At 43.8% G+C, this 21448-nt stretch overlaps 3 protein-coding genes across 5 annotated transcripts; 1 reads left to right on the top strand and 2 right to left on the bottom strand.

Moving 5' to 3' along the window:
- Window positions 1–254: 254 nt before the first annotated feature.
- Window positions 255–14939, bottom strand: na (sodium leak channel non-selective protein na). 3 transcript variants are annotated; one of them, XM_036820214.3, is made up of 16 exons: window positions 14620–14936; window positions 12010–13348; window positions 11558–11670; window positions 11385–11495; window positions 11180–11323; window positions 9579–11108; window positions 7711–7842; window positions 7275–7640; window positions 5843–6593; window positions 4829–5128; window positions 3770–3964; window positions 3453–3639; window positions 3071–3325; window positions 2181–2454; window positions 1935–2097; window positions 255–1822 (listed from the first exon to the last, which is right to left on the bottom strand). In XM_036820214.3, exons 2-16 carry the CDS (start codon window positions 13300–13302, stop codon window positions 938–940), a joined length of 6699 nt encoding a protein of 2232 aa, XP_036676109.2. In that variant the 5' UTR covers window positions 13303–13348; window positions 14620–14936; the 3' UTR covers window positions 255–937. The 3 variants fall into 3 exon arrangements, 2 of the variants coding, with proteins under 2 accessions (XP_036676109.2, XP_036676110.2); XM_036820215.3 differs by having other exon boundaries at window positions 7275–7613; XR_010654927.2 differs by lacking the exons at window positions 255–1822; window positions 1935–2097; window positions 3453–3639; window positions 3770–3964 and having other exon boundaries at window positions 2231–2454; window positions 14620–14939.
- A 119-nt stretch (window positions 14940–15058) lies between these two features.
- On the top strand, window positions 15059–17069 carry LOC108006560 (plasminogen receptor (KT)). The gene is made up of 3 exons (XM_017070090.4): window positions 15059–15218; window positions 15281–15521; window positions 16099–17069. Exons 1-3 carry the CDS (start codon window positions 15132–15134, stop codon window positions 16230–16232), a joined length of 462 nt encoding a protein of 153 aa, XP_016925579.1. The 5' UTR covers window positions 15059–15131; the 3' UTR covers window positions 16233–17069.
- Window positions 16947–21175, bottom strand: Tat (Tyrosine aminotransferase). Its single transcript, XM_017070055.4, has 4 exons — window positions 20501–21175; window positions 18426–18940; window positions 17825–18118; window positions 16947–17416 (listed from the first exon to the last, which is right to left on the bottom strand). The coding sequence occupies exons 1-4, from the start codon at window positions 20841–20843 to the stop codon at window positions 17072–17074; spliced, it is 1497 nt and encodes a 498-aa protein (XP_016925544.2). The 5' UTR covers window positions 20844–21175; the 3' UTR covers window positions 16947–17071.
- Between the last annotated feature and the right edge of the window lie 273 nt (window positions 21176–21448).

The following is a 21448-nucleotide window of genomic DNA, read 5'->3' as shown; positions in this document are numbered from 1 at the left end:
GCGACGTAGTTGAAGCCCCTGCGGGCGCACGTTCCCCAAAACCCATTCATTCATTGAGCAGCCAAGAGGGTTTTTTTTAAAACGTTCTGCAATTTCAACGATTTTTATTACGCTTCACTTCGGAAGGGGGAGGTCGCATTGAATGGGGCATCGGCTATACTCGTAGTAATAACTTTAATATTAATTTGTGCTGAGTTCTTTTTTGGCTAATCTCAAAATATCTTAATAGGCATCTCTTTCTATTTGGTGTCTGGTTTTGTGTGTGTTTTATTTCGTGTCTTCTTTTCTACATCTACTACTTGGTATAAACTTGGCTAGTTCGAATCGGTAAGATGGAGATTTATTTTGTTTGACATTCCTATATATTCGTTAGCTACTTAATCGTTTTACGCAACTTACGAATTTCAATGCTCCATTTGGTGAGGCAGCGCGCTTATAAATTTGCACTATACATAAGACATATGCAATTCATATGCAATATACTCATTATACATATATATAATATATATTTCTTTATATATATATATTTAAGCTATAACAAAGTTACCGACTGACTGATCATATTTACCATCTAGCACGCAAACAACAACAAAACGTAAAACTAATGGTTGCCCTTGTTTTTTTTGTTTTGGGTTTTCGTTTGTTTTTTTGTTTCATTTTTACCCAGTGCTAAACTATAGCTAATATATCTATATACTCGTTAAGAATTGTTAACCGTTAATTGTGAGGCCGATACATTTACACTTATTAGGCATATACAAAAAAGTTCTAGGCCACTAGTTGTTGATAATGTTTAATAGGCTCCAGCTCCACCACCTCTGCGGCATTTCCGGCTACCGGCTTTGGGCCATCCTCGGGGGGATCCAGCTATCGTTACTCCGCCTCCTGATGCTCCTCCTAATCTTGCTCCTCCTCCCGCTCTCCGCTTGGGCCTTTGCTAGATCTCGTCATCGCTGGTCTGTGGACAAAGAACCTGCTCCTGCCACCAGTCGTGGACCTCGTAGACGGCATTCGCCTGGTTATTAAACGGCAGCAACTTCCCGCTGCCCCCAATCATTTGGCTCATCATGGCCGATGGGCTGCCCAGGGCACCTCCTCCTCCACCATGGTGATGATGCTGCTGGTGCTGGCCATGTCCATGTCCATAGCCATGGAGGGCAGCGGCGGCGGCTGCTGCGTTTATTGTCGGATAATGGAACTGGCCAATCTCGCTGTTCAGCTGGGCGAAGAAGCTGGAGGATTTGCTAGCCTCTCCCCCACCGCCGCCGCCGCCGCCTCCACCCCGCTGTTTGGCCAACTGACCCAGTTGACCCGCATGTGACAATGTGGTCATCGAGTTCTTCTTCCTCTGCTGACTGCTGATGTGCAGACGCTCCTTGTCACTCAGCGTCGAGCGCTGCTGCGGATCACTGGAGGTGGGAGCCAGGAACTTCCTGCCCGCCGAGCTGCCCGTGGAATCGGAACGATTCAGGGCATAACCCCGCTTGCCCACCGCCATCACATGACGGGCGGCGCTGGTCTGGACCGCCGGAACTGCCGCTACCGCCGCCGAACTTCCGGTTCCGGTTAGTGGTGGCTCAGGGTGAGGCAACTGCACCATTGCACTGCTACTGCCATCCTTCTCCTCGTTCTCCGTTGAGCTGAAGGTCGGCGAGAAGGCGTCACTGGTGGGCGGACAGGCCCCAGCCACTGCCCCACTGATCGTGCTGATCGCCGACTTCTCCGCCGCGCCCAGAGGAGCCTTGTCCTCCTGGACATTTGGCCGCATCACGGGCTGCTCGTTGGTGGCCCGCAGGCCGGCAATCAGCGAGTTCTGCTGCTTCTGCAATGAGAAAGAAACAATAACAGGTTGTATATTATCAAGAATTTATAATTGTAGCATATGAAAGGTATAATTTTGTAAAGTCGTTTAAATTGCAATTTGTCAAACTTACGCTAGCATTTTGGGCCCGAATCTTCTTAAGGCACCCCTCCAGCCAGGTGCGGATGGTCATTTTGGCCACCTCCTCCTCAACCAGGTACTCGAACTCCTCGCGCGCCAACAGCTCCTCCAGCTGCAGCGCCTTTCGAATGTCCACGGAGCGGTAGCTCAGCATGCTGAAATGAATTTGAAATGGATGAGATATTAATACGGCTAAAATCTATCCATAAACCACAATCCACAATTAAAGATAACCCACTTGATCACATCGTGGAAGGTCACATCCTCGCCGTTGTGCAGCTTGTCCAGCTCATAGCACATGTACTTGAACAGAAGGCGATCCTTCTGCGGATCGCACTCGAGTCGTCCCTTCAGCAGGCGCAGAATGAACTTTACCCGGCGTACGGGTATCACTCCTCGCTGATGGATGTCCACAATGTTCCAGGTGTTCTGGAAATTGCGTATATCCGCATACGAAAGCAGGGCATCCTCTTCATTCGAGTAGAAGAGGGAAAAGTTCTCCATGATAATAGCTGCGGAAAGGGAAAAATTTAATTGGAACTTTTGATATAACATGCTTATCATAAAATTATTTCTTATAACATACGATATCCCCTCAATCCTTGTCTGGTTTCAAAATTGTTTTATAAGACCATAATTTGATTAGGTATAAAACGATATATGATTTTATAAAAACATTTTCTAACCAATCAAGTATCATTGGAAATCGGCTGTTAAAAAATGATCTCACTTATACTCACTACTTAGGATTTATAAATGATATGTACAGTATAGATTTCAGATTCGATTTTTGGTATAAAAAGTTTTAATAATAATGTCTGAAGAATTATAAAATAAAATATAAAAGAATTCATAGTTAGAACTTGATTAGCAGAGATTTTTTGGAAACCTCTATTTATACACATTATTTTTGGTAAATCAAAGTGTTTTTACTTTAAAATGTTAACAGAGTATGTAGGTCTTATAACAGAAATGAATATTTTAATTAAATTGTAAAATAACTTTTTTTAACTCTTTCATTTACGTAATGACAATGATGCAATTTTCCTAATAATTACGAGGTTGTTACAAAACTTTGGTTACTCATAGTACGTTCCGAGTAACCCGACAATTCCGCGGGAGACCTACCCACAAGCAAGTTGAGCACTATGTACGTGATGATCACGTAGAAGGTGCAGAAGTAGATCAGGCTGGCGGTGAAGTTGCCGCAGTCCGTCTCCCAGTAGTTGTTGCCCAGGGTGCAGTACGGCGGCTGGACCATGCAGTCGTGCATGATCTTGTTCCAATCCTCGCCGGTGACGATCCGGAAGAGCATGGCCACCCCGGTGACGGGTGACCCGAAGTTGGCCCTCCGGCCGATGCCCTCGCCGTACTTGACCGTGCCTGAAACGAGAATCAGCCGGGTGGAGAGGTCAGTAGGGACGGGCGGTTGGGTTTCGGGGGTCTGGCTCTGGTACACTCTTGATTTATAACACTTGTAATAATTATTTTTTTTTGGAACCCAGCTCACCGAAGAGAATGGTCCCGGCCAGCGCATAGAAGAAGACTAGCAGAAACATGCCAAAGATAATGAAGAAGGACTTGCATACAGACACGCCCACGGTCAACATGAGCATCTTCAGTGTGGTGTGCTTGCCGGTGATGGTGAAGAAGCGCAGGATGACCACCATGAAGCCGAAGAAGTAGGACAGATCGTTCTGTCAGAGATTAGAGGTCAGAGGTCAGTGTTCAGTGGGGTACTGATGGTTGTTAGGTTCTTGGGTTTGTATGGTTGTGGTTGGGTGGTTGGTGGTTTTTGATTGGACAACAACAGCAGTGACAACTTACCCGCAGAATGGTCTGCAATATAATCCAAATCACACCGGCAACGGTGACGAGTAGGTCATAGCGATTGCGCCTAGATTGCCAATAGCCGCGCGGTGTAAAGGCAATGTTCTTCATCACCACCTCAACCACAAAGACAAAGGTCAATACCGCACTGACGATCACCAGGCGTTCCGTATGCACCTCTCCCTTGATCCACTGCAGTAGACAATTGAGACAAGAGACTATGACGATAGAGTATACCGCTCCAAGTCGGGAGCTCCGAGGCTAATCTCTAATCTGTAATCTCTAAGCTCTAAGCTACGCAGTTACATACTACTGTTTCAATTCATAACTCCATACATTCATTATCTTGCTAGGCTTTTTTTGATTTTGTTTTTAGGTTATTGGCAGTATTGCTAGTTATTTCGGATTTCAGTGGGTCATTAGCCACCTTTTTCTATATTTAGCTATATGCATTGGTACAAACGTGCTGGCATGCAGTTATTATGACTTTGGGCCTAGAGCGGTTATTTATCAAAGTCAAAAGCATATTTTTTGGCGGCCCACTTATATCACCGAATGTATCTTGAAAGTATGCGCATCTAATTTTAAATTGGTCGTTATGGATATCTATGGTATAAAATTATTTACACTTTTTACAAGATTATTATTATTTCATAAACTAGAAAATACTTTTTGCTACCGAATATATACATATGTACATATCTGAAATTGTGGCAAGCCCAGTTTGAAGTTAAATTGAATAGTATTTCGAATAATATATTACAAATGAAATAATACAGTGGCGAAAGAAAAAACTACCAATAAATCACCATTAAATGGTACATTACAAATTCCCATTATTATTCAATATTTAAAATGGCTAATTTAATGACTTTTGAACACCTTTACTTGCTTTTGGATTCATGTTTCTTTTGTCTCACTATATGAATATTATCCTTATGAAACGATCAATCTGAAGCTAGACCTTTCTAAGGCAACCGTGAGTTAGGGATACATTTTATAGATTCATGCAGTTACTTCGTGCTCCGCTTAACCCCTGAAAGCCCCGGTACAAACCGTGATGGAGAGCAGCATACTGTTGATCAGCACCACCACCGCGATGACCCGCTTGAAGATGATGTGCTGGGTGATGTCGTATGTGAAGGCCCGGATCTTCCGGCCATCGGGTCTGGGCGGCAGGTGGAGCGGCTGGGCGATCTTCAGACGCTTCTTGAGGTCACACCAACGCCTCTGGTCGACGGTCAGCAGAGCCGTGCCCTTGTTCTCCGAGTAATTGGCAATGACCACGCCCACGAACAACGTCAAGCCGATCATGCAGCCCAAGAATATGTAGATGTGGATATAGACCGCATGGACCTGTAAAGATAAAGGTATCAGATCGGAGATCAAAGGTCCATAAAAATATGAAAAAGGTTATAGGGGAGAATGTGAAAAATAATTGTACACTTCTGATCACTCCTTCTTCAATTTTCCATTCTAAGGAGAACAAGATTATATCAAAGATCATAGGTATTTTAAGGGAAAAGGGATTATATCAATGATCAAGGGTCTTAAGAATAATTAAAACGTACATTTACAGAGAAGAATTTGAAAGACCAACATGCCACTTTAATTATTCAATATTTAATTCTCTAAGGTTATGTTAGAAAATTAACAAAATATATCATTTTACCTACATTTTAAGAATAAAATAATTATATAATGGTCAAGGGTTCAAAAAGAATTACAGAGAAAAATGTGGAAAGTCAACATACCATATTAATTATTAGATATTCGATTCTCTTATTAAAGGTCAGAGAATTATTATTTGTATAAAGTGAGACTCATACATTTTGAAAAGATATCTAATTTAGTGTTCCAAGTACTATTTTCTCTGACTTGGTCAAGGATATTTTATAGATTTTTCTTTCTAATATCATCATTGATCATTACAATTAATTTTACAATAAGAGAGAACTACTGTGTTTTTGACCAGCCCTGCAAAATATTCTCGATCACAATAGGTTCTCCATATTTTCTTGGATGCATTATTTGGCGCACTGTTAATACCAAAGGAACCTGTGAACTCACCGGACCCACTGCCTTGATCAGGACATCTCGCACATCCAGCCAGCCCTTGAAGGACAGCACCTCGAAGAGCGTCAGCATGGCGTCCCCGATATTATCGAAGTTGAATCGACGCGGATTGGCCCACACCCGTGGCACCAACATCGCCGGATAGGACTCATCCGGACCCGGGGTAAGCTTCATTTTCGTCACGAAAACCCGTCGCATGAACACACCGACGCAGTCCTCCCTTCTCGAGATTGTCGGATCATTGCAACGGGCCAAACGACCACCGTACAACTGAACACCGTAGCTGGCGAAGATGAACATCAGGAGGATGAGCAGCGTGGATACGAGCAGGATCTCCTTGAAGCCCCGGCACAGCTCGTAGACCACCTTCCGCATGTGCGGCACCAGGGTGAAGATTCGCAGCGGACGCACGCATCGCAGGATCATCAGGAGCTGGGCCGCCGAGTTGGTTGGTATATTCAGGGGCATCCAGCACAAGAACGAGGTGGACACCACATAGATGAACACATCCAGGGCGGCGGCCACGTCCTTGATGTAAGCCTTCGGCGTGAAGAACAGGCCATCGGCCAGGATCTTCAGCGCCAGCTCTAGGCTCATGAAAATAACGAACCCATACTCGGCGATCTGCAGCGTCGGATGATCCATCACCCGGTAATTGGGTGTCTCGAACATCATCGAGATGCACGAGAGCGTGGTTGCGAAGATCATTACCCAGTCCAGATATGTGACCAGCCCGAGAAAGTTGCTGCAATGGATTCAAGGGGGTTTTTCGATTAAATTTAGGGATATTCGTAGTGCCTAGGTAATGTGTACTGCTCTGTATTCCCCAATGGGGTAAATACATTCTTTATACGGTTTTTACACTATTTAAGAGGGGCTATGTAAAAAAACGTTTGGACTCGGTTTAAGGAGGACCAGGTTCAATACCCACTTTTGTGGAACCTTATAATACTGATATTACTGTGTTATTAAGTTATCGGGATTATAATTATATTATTTACATATGTTATAATTTTTTGTGATAAAAAAAATTTCACAAATGATGGTTACTAAAATGTTTGGACACCCATCTATACTACAAAGTACACTATCCTTTATCGGATAATGAGGTGAAAACCCCTTTCTATAGAGATTTAACATAAATAATAACTTAATGAGGAGTAATGAACAAAAATATATAAATATTCTGTCTGAAATCAGGACTGCGTTTTAAGAGACCCAGGTTCGATTCCTATTGTTGCAGTGGGAATTTTTGTATTATAGTGTTATTGGCTTATCCTGACTATTATTATATCATTTTATTATTTAATGTTACCAAAAAATGGTATTTAATAAGGAAAAGGTTAAAAAAAGCCCTCCAAAAAAGTCTGGTAAATGGAAAATGTACAGATCTAATACTCCCTTGGACACCGGAGACTCCACTTACTGCAGGCTCTTGTACTGGACCTTGCGCTCCTTGCCGGTCAGCGGGTCCTTGAGACGGGCATCGTAGCGCGCATGCACGATCTTCTGGCAAATCTTCCGGAAGCGACTCTCGCGCGGCACCAGAAAGAGCGGCGTATCGAAGAACGGGTGATTCTCGCGCAGATCCTCCTCCCGCTGGTTGCGTCGCATCTCCGCCTGCTGGCGCTTCGCCTGCAGCAGCTTGATGTCCAGGTCGTGGGGTCGGGCCCGTCCGGAGTTCGCCCTTGGAGCCGCCGCTATGTCGCCGTTCTCCATCAGGTGCTCGTACGTCTGCTTCAGCTTGATGGAACCGGAGCGCACGCTGCGACGGATGGAGCGGGAGCCGAACCTGCGGATTGGTAGTGGACACACATCAAACGGGTCGCGCCGCCTCGGTGGGGCAGGGCCCAGCTACTCACTTCTTCTGGTCCACGCGCCACGGCTTCGAGTGGGTGATGGTGCCCTGCGACTTCAGTCCACCGCCGCCCTTCGTTCCCACCACGGGCAGCATCGCGGAGTCGCCCAGCATCAGCCGCTGGTTGTTGCTGTCACTGCGGGTTATCAAATTGCAAGCATTAATGTAGCTCCTCTTATAAATATGAAAAATATTTCAAAATTAAAAAAAAATTTGCGAAAAATTACAAAAATAAAAAATTTTCAGCTTAGAATGCCAATCGATTAGAAATTAAACAACGAGCTCAACGAGGTATGACATTATTTTTGTTATGGCAGCCAAAAAACTGAATTTTTATGGCGAAAAAAGGGTTCAAATTTTTTCCAAAAATACAAAATTCTGATTTTTGTTAAAACTGCAAAATTTTTTTTCGATTTTTCCATCGTAATTCAGCCAATTCAAGGCGTACAGCTAAAAGACCGACTGTTTTGAGCAGCTTGCTTAAAATGCTAACGATCCTCATCATTTTTAGGAAAATTTATTTTTTGACCAATTATCTCATTTTTTGTAAGGGGTTACATCACTTTTTTTGCGAAAAATGGCAAAAATGAAAAATTTTCAGGTTAGAATGCCAATCGATTGGAAATTAAACAACGAGCTCAACGAGGTATGACATTCCTCATTCTGACTTATATTTTTGTTATGGCAGCCAAAAAACTGAATTTTTATGGCGAAAAAAGATTTCAAATTTTTGTCAAAAATACGAGATTCAGATTTTTGTCAAAAATGCGACATTTTTTTCGGTTTTTCCATCGTAGTTCAGTCAAATCAAGGCGTACAGCTAAAAGACCGACTGTTTTGAGCAGCTTGCTTAAAATGCTAACGATCCTCATCATTTTTAGGAAAATCTATTTTTTTACCACTTTTCGCATTTTTTGTAAGGGGTTACATCACTTTTTTTGCCAAAAATGACAAAAATAAAAAATTTTTAGGTTAGAATGCCAATCGATTGGAAATTAAACAACGAGCTCAACGAGGTATGACATTCCTCATTCTGACTTATATTTTTGTTATGGCAGCCAAAAAACTGAATTTTTATGGCGAAAAAAGGTTCAAATTTTTGTCAAAAATACGAGATCTCGATTTTTGCCAAAAATGCGACATTTTTTTTCGGTTTTTCCATCGTAGTTCAGCCAATTCAAGGCGTACAGCTAAAAGACCGACAGTTTTGAGCAGCTTGCTTCAATTGCTATCGATCCCCATCACTTTAAGGAAGATTTATTTTTTGACCAATTCTTCCATTTTTTGTAAGGGGGTACATTATCTATTTTTGCGAAAAATGGCAAAAATAAAAAATTTCCAGGTTTGAATGTCAATCGATTGGAAATTAAACAACGAGCTCAACGTGATATGACATTTCTCATTCTGACTTTTATTTATATTTTGGCAGCCAAAAAACTGAGTTTTTATGGCAAAAAATAGGGTTAACATTTTTGTGAAAAATTTAGATTCAGATTTTTGTCAAAAATGCGAATTTTTTTTCGGTTTTTACATCGTAGTTCAGCCAATTCAAGGCGTACAGCTAAAAGACCGACTGTTTTGAACAGCTTGCTTAATATGCTAACGATCCTCATCATTTTTAAGAAAATTTATTTTTTGACCAATTTTCGCAATTTTTGTAGGGGTTTCATCACATTTTTTCGAAAAATGGCAAAAAATAAAAAATTTTCAGGTTAGAATGCCAATCGATTGGAAATTAAACAACGAACTCAACAAGGTATGACATTCCTCATTCTGACTTATATTTTTTTTTATGGCAACCAAAAAACTGAATTTTGATGGCGAAAAAAGGGCTCAAAGGGCCAAAATACTGATTTTAACAGTTTAACTCACTTGATGATGTGCGTGATGGCCAGCTTCCGAAGACTACTGCCAGCTGCACGGACCTTGGCCGTCTTGTTCATGATCCTTACGGGCTTCTGCTTGCGGAAGACCACGTTCGACTCCCAGCACTCGGACATGGGTCGCTTGCAGTTCTCGACCAGCGAGTCCTCCGTCTCCAGCTCGATGACGAAGTGCTTCATGAAGCTCTCGCGCACCTTGGGCAGCATGAAGTCGTTGGGGATGCGGTGCAGGATGGTCATCTGCGGCGAGTCGGGGAACTTCTCGAAGATGCGCAGGCGAAATGGCAGTGTCTCCTTGATCTCGGCGCTCTGTTCGCGGAACTTGAGCTGCTTCAGCTTCTTGATGTCCTCGTCCAGCTCCAAATTATCCAAGATCACCGCCACGAACAGACTGAGCACGATGAGGGTGACGAACAGATGGTAAAGGATAAAATATACAGCAACCAGCGGTGTGAGGGTCTTGCTGGTCCGGATCATCGTCTCGTCCATGACCTCCACCCAGGCCTCCTGCGTGAGGATCTGGAACATGCTCATGAAGGCCTCCGGGAAGGACTCGAACTTGGTGAAGTCGCACAGGAAGCAGAAGAGCTGCATCGAGATGCTCGAGCTGATGATCAGCAGGCACATGGTGAAGATGATCAGTGAGCCGAGTTTCTTCCCCGGTCCGAAGATCTTATAGACGAATCCCTCCAGCATCGGTGAGGCCTTGATCAGTCGCACCACCCGCAGCACCTGGAAGTAGGTCAATCCCGAGGGATAGAACATCGGCACGATGTGCAGGGTGGTTCCGGCGGCCAAAAGTAGTTCGAATTTGTGTATGGAGTGCTTGTAGTAGCCACGCCAGCCTAGACAATAGATCTTGAAGAGCGTTTCCAGGTCCAGCAGGCAGGTGAAGACCAGCTCGATGTAGTAGTACCGCTCGTAGAACACATCCCTTGGCCGACCATCGTGCTTGAAGGTCATCGTGGCAGTCACAATACCATTGGCCAGGATCACGCTCATCACCAGCATGCGAAAGTACGGTGATCGCAGGATGGCATGACATGTTTCCGGCGCCAACCCGCCGTGCTTATTATCATCGATGGTCACCAGTCGCCAGCCGGAATCGTTGCCACTTAAGATCTGCGAGGCTGCGGTCTTCTGTATGTGCCCACGCGCACCCCACATCTGTTGGAACTGCACACGGATTTCGTTGAAGGTCTCCGTGATCACCGCTATGAACACGTTCTTCACCAGCCACGCCAGGAAGAAGATCATGGTGCTGAAGTAGAAGGCAGCTCGCCAGGCCGGCAGCGAATCAATAGCCCTGTACATGATGAACACCCAACCCTCTTGCGAGGCTGCCTGATAAACTGTGAAGATGCTCGTCGCGATGTCCTCGAACCCATTGAACCCGATCACATAGCTGCTGAGGAAGTCCATCTTCATGCAGACCATCCCGGGCGAACACTGGTAGCCGGAGTCGGGATCCATTGAGCAGAAGGTGTCCGGAATAGCCAGCGAGTTGATCGTCAGAACACTAAATATGTTTGATATTTTTCAAGTTCTTAACCTTCTTTAATTTAATGTTGTATTAATTTATTTACTCACGGTCTTTGTAGATGATCGTATTCCGTGTTATTCATCACACAGTGATTTTTCAGTTCGCCAAAGAACTGAACCCCAAGTAATCCATACAGGGACATGAAGAAAAGGAAGAACAATGTCACATTGTAGATTTGCTGGCTCGAACGTCTGTGAAGAAAAATTTAAGAATTATGAAATTTTTTAAAGAAAAACTCCCTCAGATACCCACTTGAAGATTTGGTTGATCCGACTTTTTGGCATACTAAATTTAAGGAAGACTCGTAGGAAGCGAATCATGATCAACGGTCGAGGAGCTCTCATAATAGACAAGTAGGAAAACCTAGGATAGAAGAATTTTTAGTTATATAACTGATTCGATATTAATTGTGGGAAAATATTCACTTGGGAACTATCTCGAGCACTTCAAAGATTTGCAGAATGATCGAGATCCACAGAAAACTAACCATCGAAGCATCAAACTGGCACCAGTGGTCTTTCAGATAAGGCACCTCACCCTGTGGACGTTCATAATAAAGATAAAAGATCAAGACTTTCGTCGATAAGATTCAAAAGTATGATTTTTTTAAAAATAATGGAAGCAAAAAGTGTTGAATATATTGATAAATATTATACAAAAATTATAAAAAAAGTTTTTTGTGCCGTAGTGGTAATTGAACCCTGGACTATTGATTTCTTTCAAGCAAGTTGGAAATTATGATGATTTTTGATTTTATAATAATACTTTTTAAAAAAAGTTTGTTGGGCAGCAGTGGTATTTGAACCCAGCCCTTTTTTGCATCAAAATGAATTTAGTATTAGCAATTATAGGTTTTCCCTGAGTGCACCGTACTCACATGCAGCACTCCCCGGATATGCATCTTGGCGATCATCTCGGCGGTGAAGAGCAGCGTGACGGCCGTGTCCGAGGCAAAGGTGATGAACTGCAGCGAGGGATACCGCTCGAAGGTCTTGGGCGTGTTCAGCGATACGGAGGTCAGCGAGACGAGGGCACAGAGGCGCATCAGGCGGCGCACCCACAGCTTGTTCACCCACTCGATGTCGGCGCTCTCGTTGAGCGACTCCTCCGGCCCATAGTCCGCCAGGAAGGGTTCGCCGCCCTTGAGGCTCTGCTTCCGGCCGAGCATGATCTTGTTGCCAATTCCGGTGGCGATGCCCAGTCCAATGGGCGGTACTCCGGTGATGGCGGCACTTCCCACGGTGCTGCTGATCCCCCCGCAGATGCCCATGCCGGCGGCAGCTGCTCCGCCACCCATGCCACCGATGCCGCCCAGTCCGCCAAGCAGATTGAGACCACCACCGCCACCGCCGCCAACTGCTGATCCCAGTCCGGCTCCGGCTCCGGCACCGGCTCCATTGTTGTGACCAGCGCCCGAGGATGGGGCTGCCGTGGTCGAGGAGCCACCGCCTCCTCCGCCGGCCAGGGACTGCTGCTGCTGCTGCTGCGGCTGCATCCCGAAGGCGACGCTGCTGCCACCTCCGCTGCCGCTGCCGGAGTTCACAATGGTCGTCGGGCTATTAAGCGCACTGGCCGCATCCTGGCGAGCGCCCAGACCCAGTCCGTTGCCAGGACTGCTGCCCGGCGATGGATTGAAGCTGAACTGGCTGGCGGACGCGGGCTGCGAGTGTCGCAGATGGGGATGCGGATGCTGGTGGGGATTGGAGTGGGAGTGGGGATGGGGATGCGGGTGCGGATGGTGGTGCGGCGGATGGTGGAGCGAATGCTGGTGGTGGCCGAAGTGGTGCCCGTGGTGGGGCTGGTGGTGGTGCTGCTGCTGCTGCTGTTGCTGTTGCGGCGTCAAGCTGTTGCCGCTGGAGGAACTGGTGCTGGCCGTCGCCGGCGTGTTGATGCCGCTCGTGGAGTACGGAAGCGAATGGTGGTGGTGCTGCTGGTGGTGGCCGCCCGTGCCGCTGGGTCCGCTGGCTTGGTTCGCTACCGCTCCAGTTGACGCTCCCGATCCCGCTGCTCCTCCTCCTCCTCCTCCTCCCGCTCCTGCTCCCGCTCCCGCTCCTCCTCCTCCCGCTCCTCCTGCTCCTGATCCTCCCGCTCCTCCTGCGCCACCTCCGCCTCCTGCGCGTTTGTTTCTAGCAGCTGCACCCAAGCGACGAATCTGTAGACGGTCAATCATTCAAGCGGCGCATCCTGACCCGGGAACGGTCGGTAGTTTATGTTCGCTGAGGAAAAGAGGATAAATAAATTAGGATACACCAAATATAGTACATACACTAATAAAAAAGGAAATGTAATTCCAAATGTTGTATTTCATATTTTAAACATATTAAATTCCATGATTGAATTTGAAAATAATGAAATCAAGTTATATTCAATATTAGTCTTATTTACTGTAATCATATTAAAATTAAATAAAAAGGAACTGTATGTTTTTATTAAAAGTTTAGAGTCATGTAAATAACTGCTTTTGTTAATTTCCATATTTAAAATTTATTGGGATTTTACCAAATGGTTAGAAATCTAAATTAAAAATATTAAATTTTTAAGAGTGTATTGATTAGAAATAATACTAGAAATTTCATATTTCATATCTCTTCTAATCTTGGAGCTTAGCTTACCAATATAGATTACCAAGAGATTCGAAAAGGCTACGATTTTATGAATAACATACATTTGAAATTTCATATTTAATCAGAATTCCCGAATTTTTTACTTGTGCCCAGTACGCTTGATATCCAAACATAGACCAATATGAGCGATTAATTTGCACTCCCATATTTTATGGATCACCTATCCAACTACATATATATAGGCGGCAATTAGAGCGAAGACCTGTGTCAATATTTACATTCGAACAGCTGCCAAGGTGGGCTGAAGGTGCACCACTCAAGCCCACTCACACATTCCCTGAATGCACCGTGAGAAAATATTAGATAATACGAAATACCTAACAAGTACCTACAAAATTCTATTACATTAAAACGTATTATCATGATAAAGTTCATATTATATCCTAACAAGGTTGATATTTATAAGATAATATAGCCTATTTTATAGGGTTTTTAATCCCTACTCATGAATGGCATAAGGTTGGTCCTAGATCTAGCAGATAAAAGTGGTTGAAGAAATTGTGTATTTTTTAAACATTCTTATATGAATCAAAACTGATGGAATGTTCTACTGTCACGTCTTGAATGAATCTTCGAAGGCATCAACATTTATTTCTGTGTGGATCAAAGACTGGCACTTGCAACCCCCGAGAGCAACCACTTCTCGCCGTATATGCGTACATATATGTACTATATACATGGCATTCTATTCATACCATCCCATCCCATCCCCAATCGCAAATCCATTGTCATTACCAACGCAGCCGTATCCAAAGTCCCAATTCCTATCCAAATCTCAATGGCAATCACCTCGCTTCATGTGAAGGCATTTTTCCCTGCACTTCTCGGCTTTTTAGCCTTACTCATCATGGACGTCTACTCACTTTTCGCCTGGTGGTGCGGTAGGTGGTTTTTAATTTTGGTGGCGGAGGAGAGCGGAGTTCGCGCGATTTCTATCACAGTGGGCACATCAATGGATTGCTGAAGCACTCATATTGTGGCCTTTGGTAGCCGCACTTTCCGGTTTTTCAGATGGAAAACCCTATTTTTCTTTTTTTTCCCTTTTTTTCTTTTTTTGATACCAAACACGCGCCGAGGTCTTCGTAAATGGGGGTTTTCTTCCTCTTACGGACGCGCGAGGACTGGGAGTTACGGCCACTCAGTCTGTTAGTCAGGCAGTGCTCCAGTCAGCCAACTAAAGTGACAGTTCCTCGGGGCCGTCATTTAAAGCTGGCTCTTTGGGTCTCTGGACCATCCAACCCCCAAAAAGTTACGACGCCTGCGCAGTGTTACGGGTCGATGGGGGCCTTTCGCCGGGGTGGCAACTCCGCAACTCCGGAGTGGCCGACCAGTGGACCAGGAGATTCCAACAATTCCGAGCAGTAATCGCATCGAAATGGGTGCCACGGCCTCGTGCAAGACCTCCGGCAGTGGCTATCCGGAGCACGATGATCCCAGCTACCGCAAGTGCCAGGAGCTCAAGGTGAGTCCTTCGCCCCGTGTTTTATATAATCCTCCCTGGGAAACCGAACCGACCACTCGCAGATGGAGCGCTGGATCCAGATGCACTACCAGATCAAGCAGCGGGAACAGGCCCTGGCCATTGCCCAGCACCGGGAGCTCTTCTACTGGCTGAGTGGATTCTACGTGAGTGCCCTGTACGGCTGCGCCAGCTACTACCAGCGGGTCAAGAGGGTGTCCGCGCTGGCTCCGCTCCTGCCGCTCACCTTTGTGATGGGTTACTATACGGACTGGGCCTACGGCAGCAAGCTGCACCGCATCCAAGGTGGGTCTACATTAAATCTGAAGATAATGCCTTAAAAACGCACATATTAAAAAGAAAACACTCCAGAAATCTTCCTTTCATCATTGGAACAGAATCTGTTAATAGGTTCCATCATATATCTTAACATAAAATCACTTTTTAACACACATAAGGTATTTCTAGGTGATTACTAGGTAATCAACAAGAAATCGCAACAGAAATCAATAGGGTTTAAAATCACTTATAAAATAATACATTTTAATAACAGTTAAAAAGATATCCCTACAGTTAACAATCAGTTTAAATCACTTGTAATATATTTAAATTGGTTTAACAACCAAACAGAATCCTTTAATTGGTAATATTAATCTGTAAATCAGTTTTACATAGAATAGCACCCCTATATGATTAACAATAATTAAGTAGAAATTCAAAAGATTATAACTAAGATAGATATTCCACCTCTACGATCAGTTTAAATAAAAAACTTTCTGGATCTATTTATATATATTAGTTAGAAATATTATTAACCAATTTTTTACGAACCGTATAATATAAACATCCTCAACTATACATTATCGATTCCATTCCATTGCAGCGGAGGCCAACATGATAATGGAGCACGAGCAGGAGCTGCTCCACTGGCCAGGCGGCCTGCCCACAGTCGCGGGAATCGATGAGGCCCGCGTTGAGACAGAAATGGATAGAAAAATGCATCCTCACCACATGTAGAGGCAAAAGGCTGCCCCTCTCCCCGTTAGTCTGTAGGCGGGATTGGGTTCTAGTGCTCAGGTCCCCATAAAAGAATCACACAACACAATCAATAGGATTCAGCCAACAAAACAGAAACAAAATTAGCAAATCACACTCACACACAGTTTCAGGAGTTTGAAGAGCCCTTAGCTAGGATTGAATATTTTTAGGCATTAACATTGGAGAATGCTGAACTGTAGGGACCATTAAATAACACTTAACAGCACTTAATTGAACATAAAACTACGTTTACCAACACTTTTTCATATTAAAACGACTCAAAAGCAATATGATCAACCTAGAACAGCACAAATCAGTTATAGAATTATTAAAGATCTTCCACCCATAACTTTAGCACTTCACATCGAATTTTTTAGTTTATTATTGAATAACAATTACCTGCCCTTATCTCGAAAACATCATATCATTAAGCTCCTGAGGAGCGGTATTTTTTCCAAATTTAACACCCTGCACAGAACCCCAGCCAGCCTACAGCGCCAGATAGCTCAAATATAGGCCCATATATATTTATATTATATATATTTATATTCAGACCTCCTCGATAACGACCATTTACTTAACCGCAGTTAACTTGCCCTCTCTTTTTCTGTCTATCTGTGTGTGTACTCACTTGCTCGCTCTGGAAGGCGGGACGCGCTTCACTTTTCCAGCAATTTTTTGAGACAATACTCCTTATATTGGATAGTTAATGATTGATATATATATATTATATACATACATGCATACATATATGCATACTTATGTACACTTGATAAAAATTGTAGTCTAGAATGTCTAATAAATGTTTTGCTCCCAGCTCAAAAGGCGAGATCCTCGTCCAGCAGTCGGTGCTCGATGAAGGCGCGCGTGTCCTTCTTGAAGTGGCGTTCACAGAACTCGGCAATCCTGGAGCAGGCCTCCTCGATCATCGCCCCGGGCACCGTGAGCACTATCCTCACATATCCCGGGTACTCAAAGCAGCTGCCCGGCAGACAGAAGACGCTCTGCTCGTTGACCAGCTCCTGGACAAAGTGGGTGTCGTCCTTGAAGGCCGGGAAGCGCTCGATGCTCACGCCGATCATCATGTACATGGCCCCATTGGGCATCACGGGGTTAAGGCCGCGCACCTGCTTCAGGATCTTGTAGGCCAGTGAGGCATTCGACTGTGGGAAGAAAAAGTAGGGATGTTTAGGTTAATACAGCTAAAGAATAAAAAATGTTCGAAGTATCTATCGAAATCATATTTTACACACCAAAAAAAGATTATTCTTTAAAAAAAATATTTTTTTAATTGCATTGATGAATAAAACATAAAAAAAATATTAAAAATAAGTTTAATAAACGGCTTCAACTTAAACTAAAATTTTGTTATTTATAAAATAACATTTTTGGCTGTTATATAGGTACATTGTTGAAAGGATCCCCTTTAATAGATTATTTAAATAAAATTTACAAAAACTGTTTGTTTTTAATACCATAATTTTAGCAGAAATTATATAAAGATATTACAAATTAATCTTCAAAAATGTGTAAAAATTCCCATATTTTATGAATGATTTAAATCGACTTACGTGAAGCACATCAATTACGCCGTCAAAGTAAGACTGCGGTGTTTTAGTCAGGATTTCAGGCAATGCACCCTGAATGATGGTATTTGAGCCCAGGATGCGACCACACATGTTCTTCAGACCTCTGACGGCATCGCCCAGACGCTGCTTGCGATCGTGCACGATGATCCAACCCATTCGCCATCCGGGAACCAGGAAGCGCTTGGTCAATCCACCGCAGGAAAAAACTGGAACCTCGGTGGTCAGGCTGCTCACAGCCAAGTGTTTGGAGCCGGGGAAGACAAAGTGCTCGTAGATCTACGAAGGGATTATAACTTTATTAACTCGAAAACAATAAAATCGGTAGATCTTAAAATATTTTATAGTTATAGTATTTAAATAGAGACCCTCTGTTGTTATATTTTGTTATGATTGGAAATAAGCCTGTAGGCTTTTGAAAATATTTGTATATAGTACTTAAAAAGGAAAATGTTTGAAAATATTGTTTAACATAGTATTTAAATCAAAAAACCCATTGCTATTTTATTTATCCTAAACTTAAGGCCACCAACCTTTGGCTAGATAGTGCCTGGCATTTTTTATGGGTTCCCATTCGGTCACTCACCTCATCGGCGATGATGGGCAGATAGTGGCGTTCGCAGATGGCGATCAGCTGGCGCAGGTGGTTCTCATCGAAGACACTGCCGCAGGGATTGCTCGGATTGTTGACCAACAGGGCGGCGGTGTTCCCATCGATTAGGCTCTCCAGCTGGATGAGATCGGCGCGCCACTGCTGGTCGGGCAGGAGGTCGTAGTAGCGCACCTCGATGTCCAAACCCTCGGCCAGGGTGTGATACAGACAGAAGCCGGGTCGCGGCACCAGGATATTCTGGCCGCGATCGGCCAACGCCAGGATGCAGTACTCCAGGGCCGAGGAGCAGCCGCTGCAGAGCAGCACGTCGTTGGGATCGATCTCCTCGTCGGGGCGCTGGTGGGCACTGTACTTGGCCACCGCCTTGCGGGCGACCTCGTGACCCTGGGTGTGGGCATATCCATTGTACTTGCCGCTCTCCAGAGAATGCAACACCGCCTTCATCGTCTCATCGGCGGCCTTCAGGTTGCCAAAGGTTGTGGGATCACCTGGGATGGGAAAGGATAGAGGATTATAAACATTTTAATAATATCTAAAACTCCAGAAAAAATACTAAAATACTAAATAAATACTAAAAAATGTATTATAAATTTTTTTTTACTTATATCTCATGATTATCCATAGGGTTAAGATATTTTATGTCTTATCAATGGTGTTAAAAGTAAAAATATTGTGACAGATTGCATTGGGTCAATGGCTAACTCGTTCGTTTCCGCCTAGCTTCGATTCCCGATTCCGATGGATAAACAAGCGGCAGAATTTTCTGGCTCGGATCCCGAGTTCGATTCTCGACTCCGCCAAACAGGTGGAACTACATTTTATGCAAATATCCCTCAAAACACAAATACAGTGCGCGTGCCTGGCTACAAAAATAATATGATATTACTAAAAATAAAAAAAAAACAAGAACAACAATCGAAACAACAACAGCTTTACAGACTTTATATATCTGGTATTTGGCATATTTTAGCAAGAATTTAGAAACTCTCGCCGGCTGACGAAATGATATTATGCATTTCGTAAATTTCCTAAGACTTAAAACCCGAATTCCTATAGAGGAATACGAGGATATTTCGGGCTATATGTATAATCATCGTGCACCGATCTCTGATTGGCTGAATTTTGTGGGTGTGTACAACATATGCATCATTATACTCCACAATGGCACCGCATTCATTTCGGCGTTCATTTTTGTGCAAAACTAGTTTATAAGTTTCTGCCGAGTCAGCTGCCAAAAATGAAAAATAAAAATTCGGCAAAAGCAAACGAGATCACACATCCAAAATATTCAAATGAGTCCGACAACTTGTAGCCCAAACGTCAGAGATGTTATGGGGATATGGTAAAATGGGGAGCAGGTTCCCCACGAAACTGGATAGTTCGCACTAGCTACTGAAAGTATTATTCTATTAGTTCAGGTATAATTTACCTATAGCACCTAAAAGTTTGTTTTTCTGAGAATTTTAGATATAATTTATTATCAAAAATGGAACCCATTGCCCCTCAACAATAGCTTTTCTCAGAATTCGATGAATAATGCAGAATGTGTAAGCTAGTGATAGTTGATACGGTACGATCTATAGAAAATTCGGAACAAATATATATAGTTTTGCATATATTATCTGAAATACTTAAAAAGTTTTGGGAGGAATAGATAAAAGTATTTTTGGTTTAGCTGAACTAGGAAGTTCCCAAAAAGGATCTGTTTTCTTGCAATCATAGTATAGTTAAGTCGAAATTCTGAAAAGTACTTATTTTTAGGCGATAAAGAAGCCTAACTAAGTGTATACAAGGATTTTTATAAGGCAAACTAGTCTAATCTTGGTGAAATGATAAAAATTACAAAATACCAAACAAAGTCCATAAAATTATAGCTTTTAAGAAAAAATATTAATAAGTTAATGTACCATATCATATGATAAGGGGTCATCAAAACAAATTCCAACCGGCTTGGTTATTATTTGAAATTTGTAAATAGGCTTAACTTATTGATGACATAGATACCTCCTTTAAAAATAGGGATATCATGGAAAGACAATTTTACTCACCAATGGACAGCGGTATCATGGGCTTCTCCGGATTCGGCTTGATCTTCAGCGACTCGACAATGTTCCGGATGCGATTGTGCGTGTTCAGGGACAACTTGGAGCCCTTGATCTTCCATCCGGAGCGTCCACTGCTGCTGCTGCCACTCGTGGACGCCTTTACGTCCTGCTGACGGATCTCCTGCGATTGCAGCTGGAGCTCGGCCAGCGCCTGGTCCACCACATCGCAGTTGGGAGTAACCGCGACCGCCTCCGGGGAGTCACTGGGACTCCGGCTCGGACAGCTGGCCCGACTGCGACTGCTCTGGAATCGGAACTGACTCTCGTTGGCAACACTGCTGGGCATTATCACCGGCCCTTCCAAAAAAAAACAAGTACCAAAAAACCCAAAAAAAAAAATCAAACAAAAATTCCAAATTCAACGGTGTCTCCGGTCCGACTCCTGGCAATTGGAGCAATCTGCTCAAATGAATGTAAAGTTGGTATCCTGTTTATCGTTCCAGACGAGCATTAGGATCTCTGTCGCGGATAGAGGTTCTTCGATGGAGGTTCTGCGATGGAGGGTCTTCAAGAGGGGGGTTCTTCAAAATGGAACCGTTTGAATGTGTCTGGCTTGGGACTATTGCGAATTCTGAACTAAACTGATCTACTTCGGAGATATCTTGGGGCTTTTATCGCCTCTGGCGGGCCCCGCTTAGCCGCTGTCATATAGGCTCTCTATATATATATCTGGGTCTGGGTCTGGGTCTGGCTATGGGTATAGGTATAGGTATATAGCCCACACACTCACATCGGCCGGATAGCACGCGCCTGACTTTGGCTTCGGTTCGAGCCGAGAGGGCCGATCGAAAGAAAAGAAATAACAACAACTATGGGGCGCCGACTGATTTGAATACCCGCCGCCTCGAAATCATATTCATATAATGCCTGGCCCGACTCGGAACCAGATTT

The sequence above is a fragment of the Drosophila suzukii genome, chromosome X (genome assembly GCF_043229965.1).
Source record: "Drosophila suzukii chromosome X, CBGP_Dsuzu_IsoJpt1.0, whole genome shotgun sequence".
Lineage (NCBI taxonomy): Eukaryota > Metazoa > Arthropoda > Insecta > Diptera > Drosophilidae > Drosophila > Drosophila suzukii.
Note: the sequence above shows the minus strand (reverse complement) of the source record. Positions and strands in the feature narration are given on the sequence as shown.

Excerpts from the sequence above, each read along its gene's own strand:
- na (XM_036820214.3), bottom strand. The coding sequence starts at position 13,302 with ATGATTGACCGTCTACAGATTCGTCGCTTGGGTGCAGCTGCTAGAAAC. Across the intron at positions 11,671-12,009 it reads ATATCCGGGGAGTGCTGCAT|GGTGAGGTGCCTTATCTGAA; the intron begins GTGAGTACGGTG and ends GAACGTCCACAG. Across the intron at positions 7,843-9,578 it reads GCCATCACGCACATCATCAA|TGACAGCAACAACCAGCGGC; the intron begins GTGAGTTAAACT and ends GATAACCCGCAG.
- LOC108006560 (XM_017070090.4), top strand. The coding sequence starts at position 15,132 with ATGGGTGCCACGGCCTCGTGCAAGACCTCCGGCAGTGGCTATCCGGAG. Across the intron at positions 15,219-15,280 it reads GCAAGTGCCAGGAGCTCAAG|ATGGAGCGCTGGATCCAGAT; the intron begins GTGAGTCCTTCG and ends GACCACTCGCAG. Across the intron at positions 15,522-16,098 it reads CAAGCTGCACCGCATCCAAG|CGGAGGCCAACATGATAATG; the intron begins GTGGGTCTACAT and ends ATTCCATTGCAG.
- Tat (XM_017070055.4), bottom strand. The coding sequence starts at position 20,843 with ATGCCCAGCAGTGTTGCCAACGAGAGTCAGTTCCGATTCCAGAGCAGT. Across the intron at positions 18,941-20,500 it reads CATGATACCGCTGTCCATTG|GTGATCCCACAACCTTTGGC; the intron begins GTGAGTAAAATT and ends TTCCCATCCCAG. Across the intron at positions 18,119-18,425 it reads TGCCCATCATCGCCGATGAG|ATCTACGAGCACTTTGTCTT; the intron begins GTGAGTGACCGA and ends ATCCCTTCGTAG.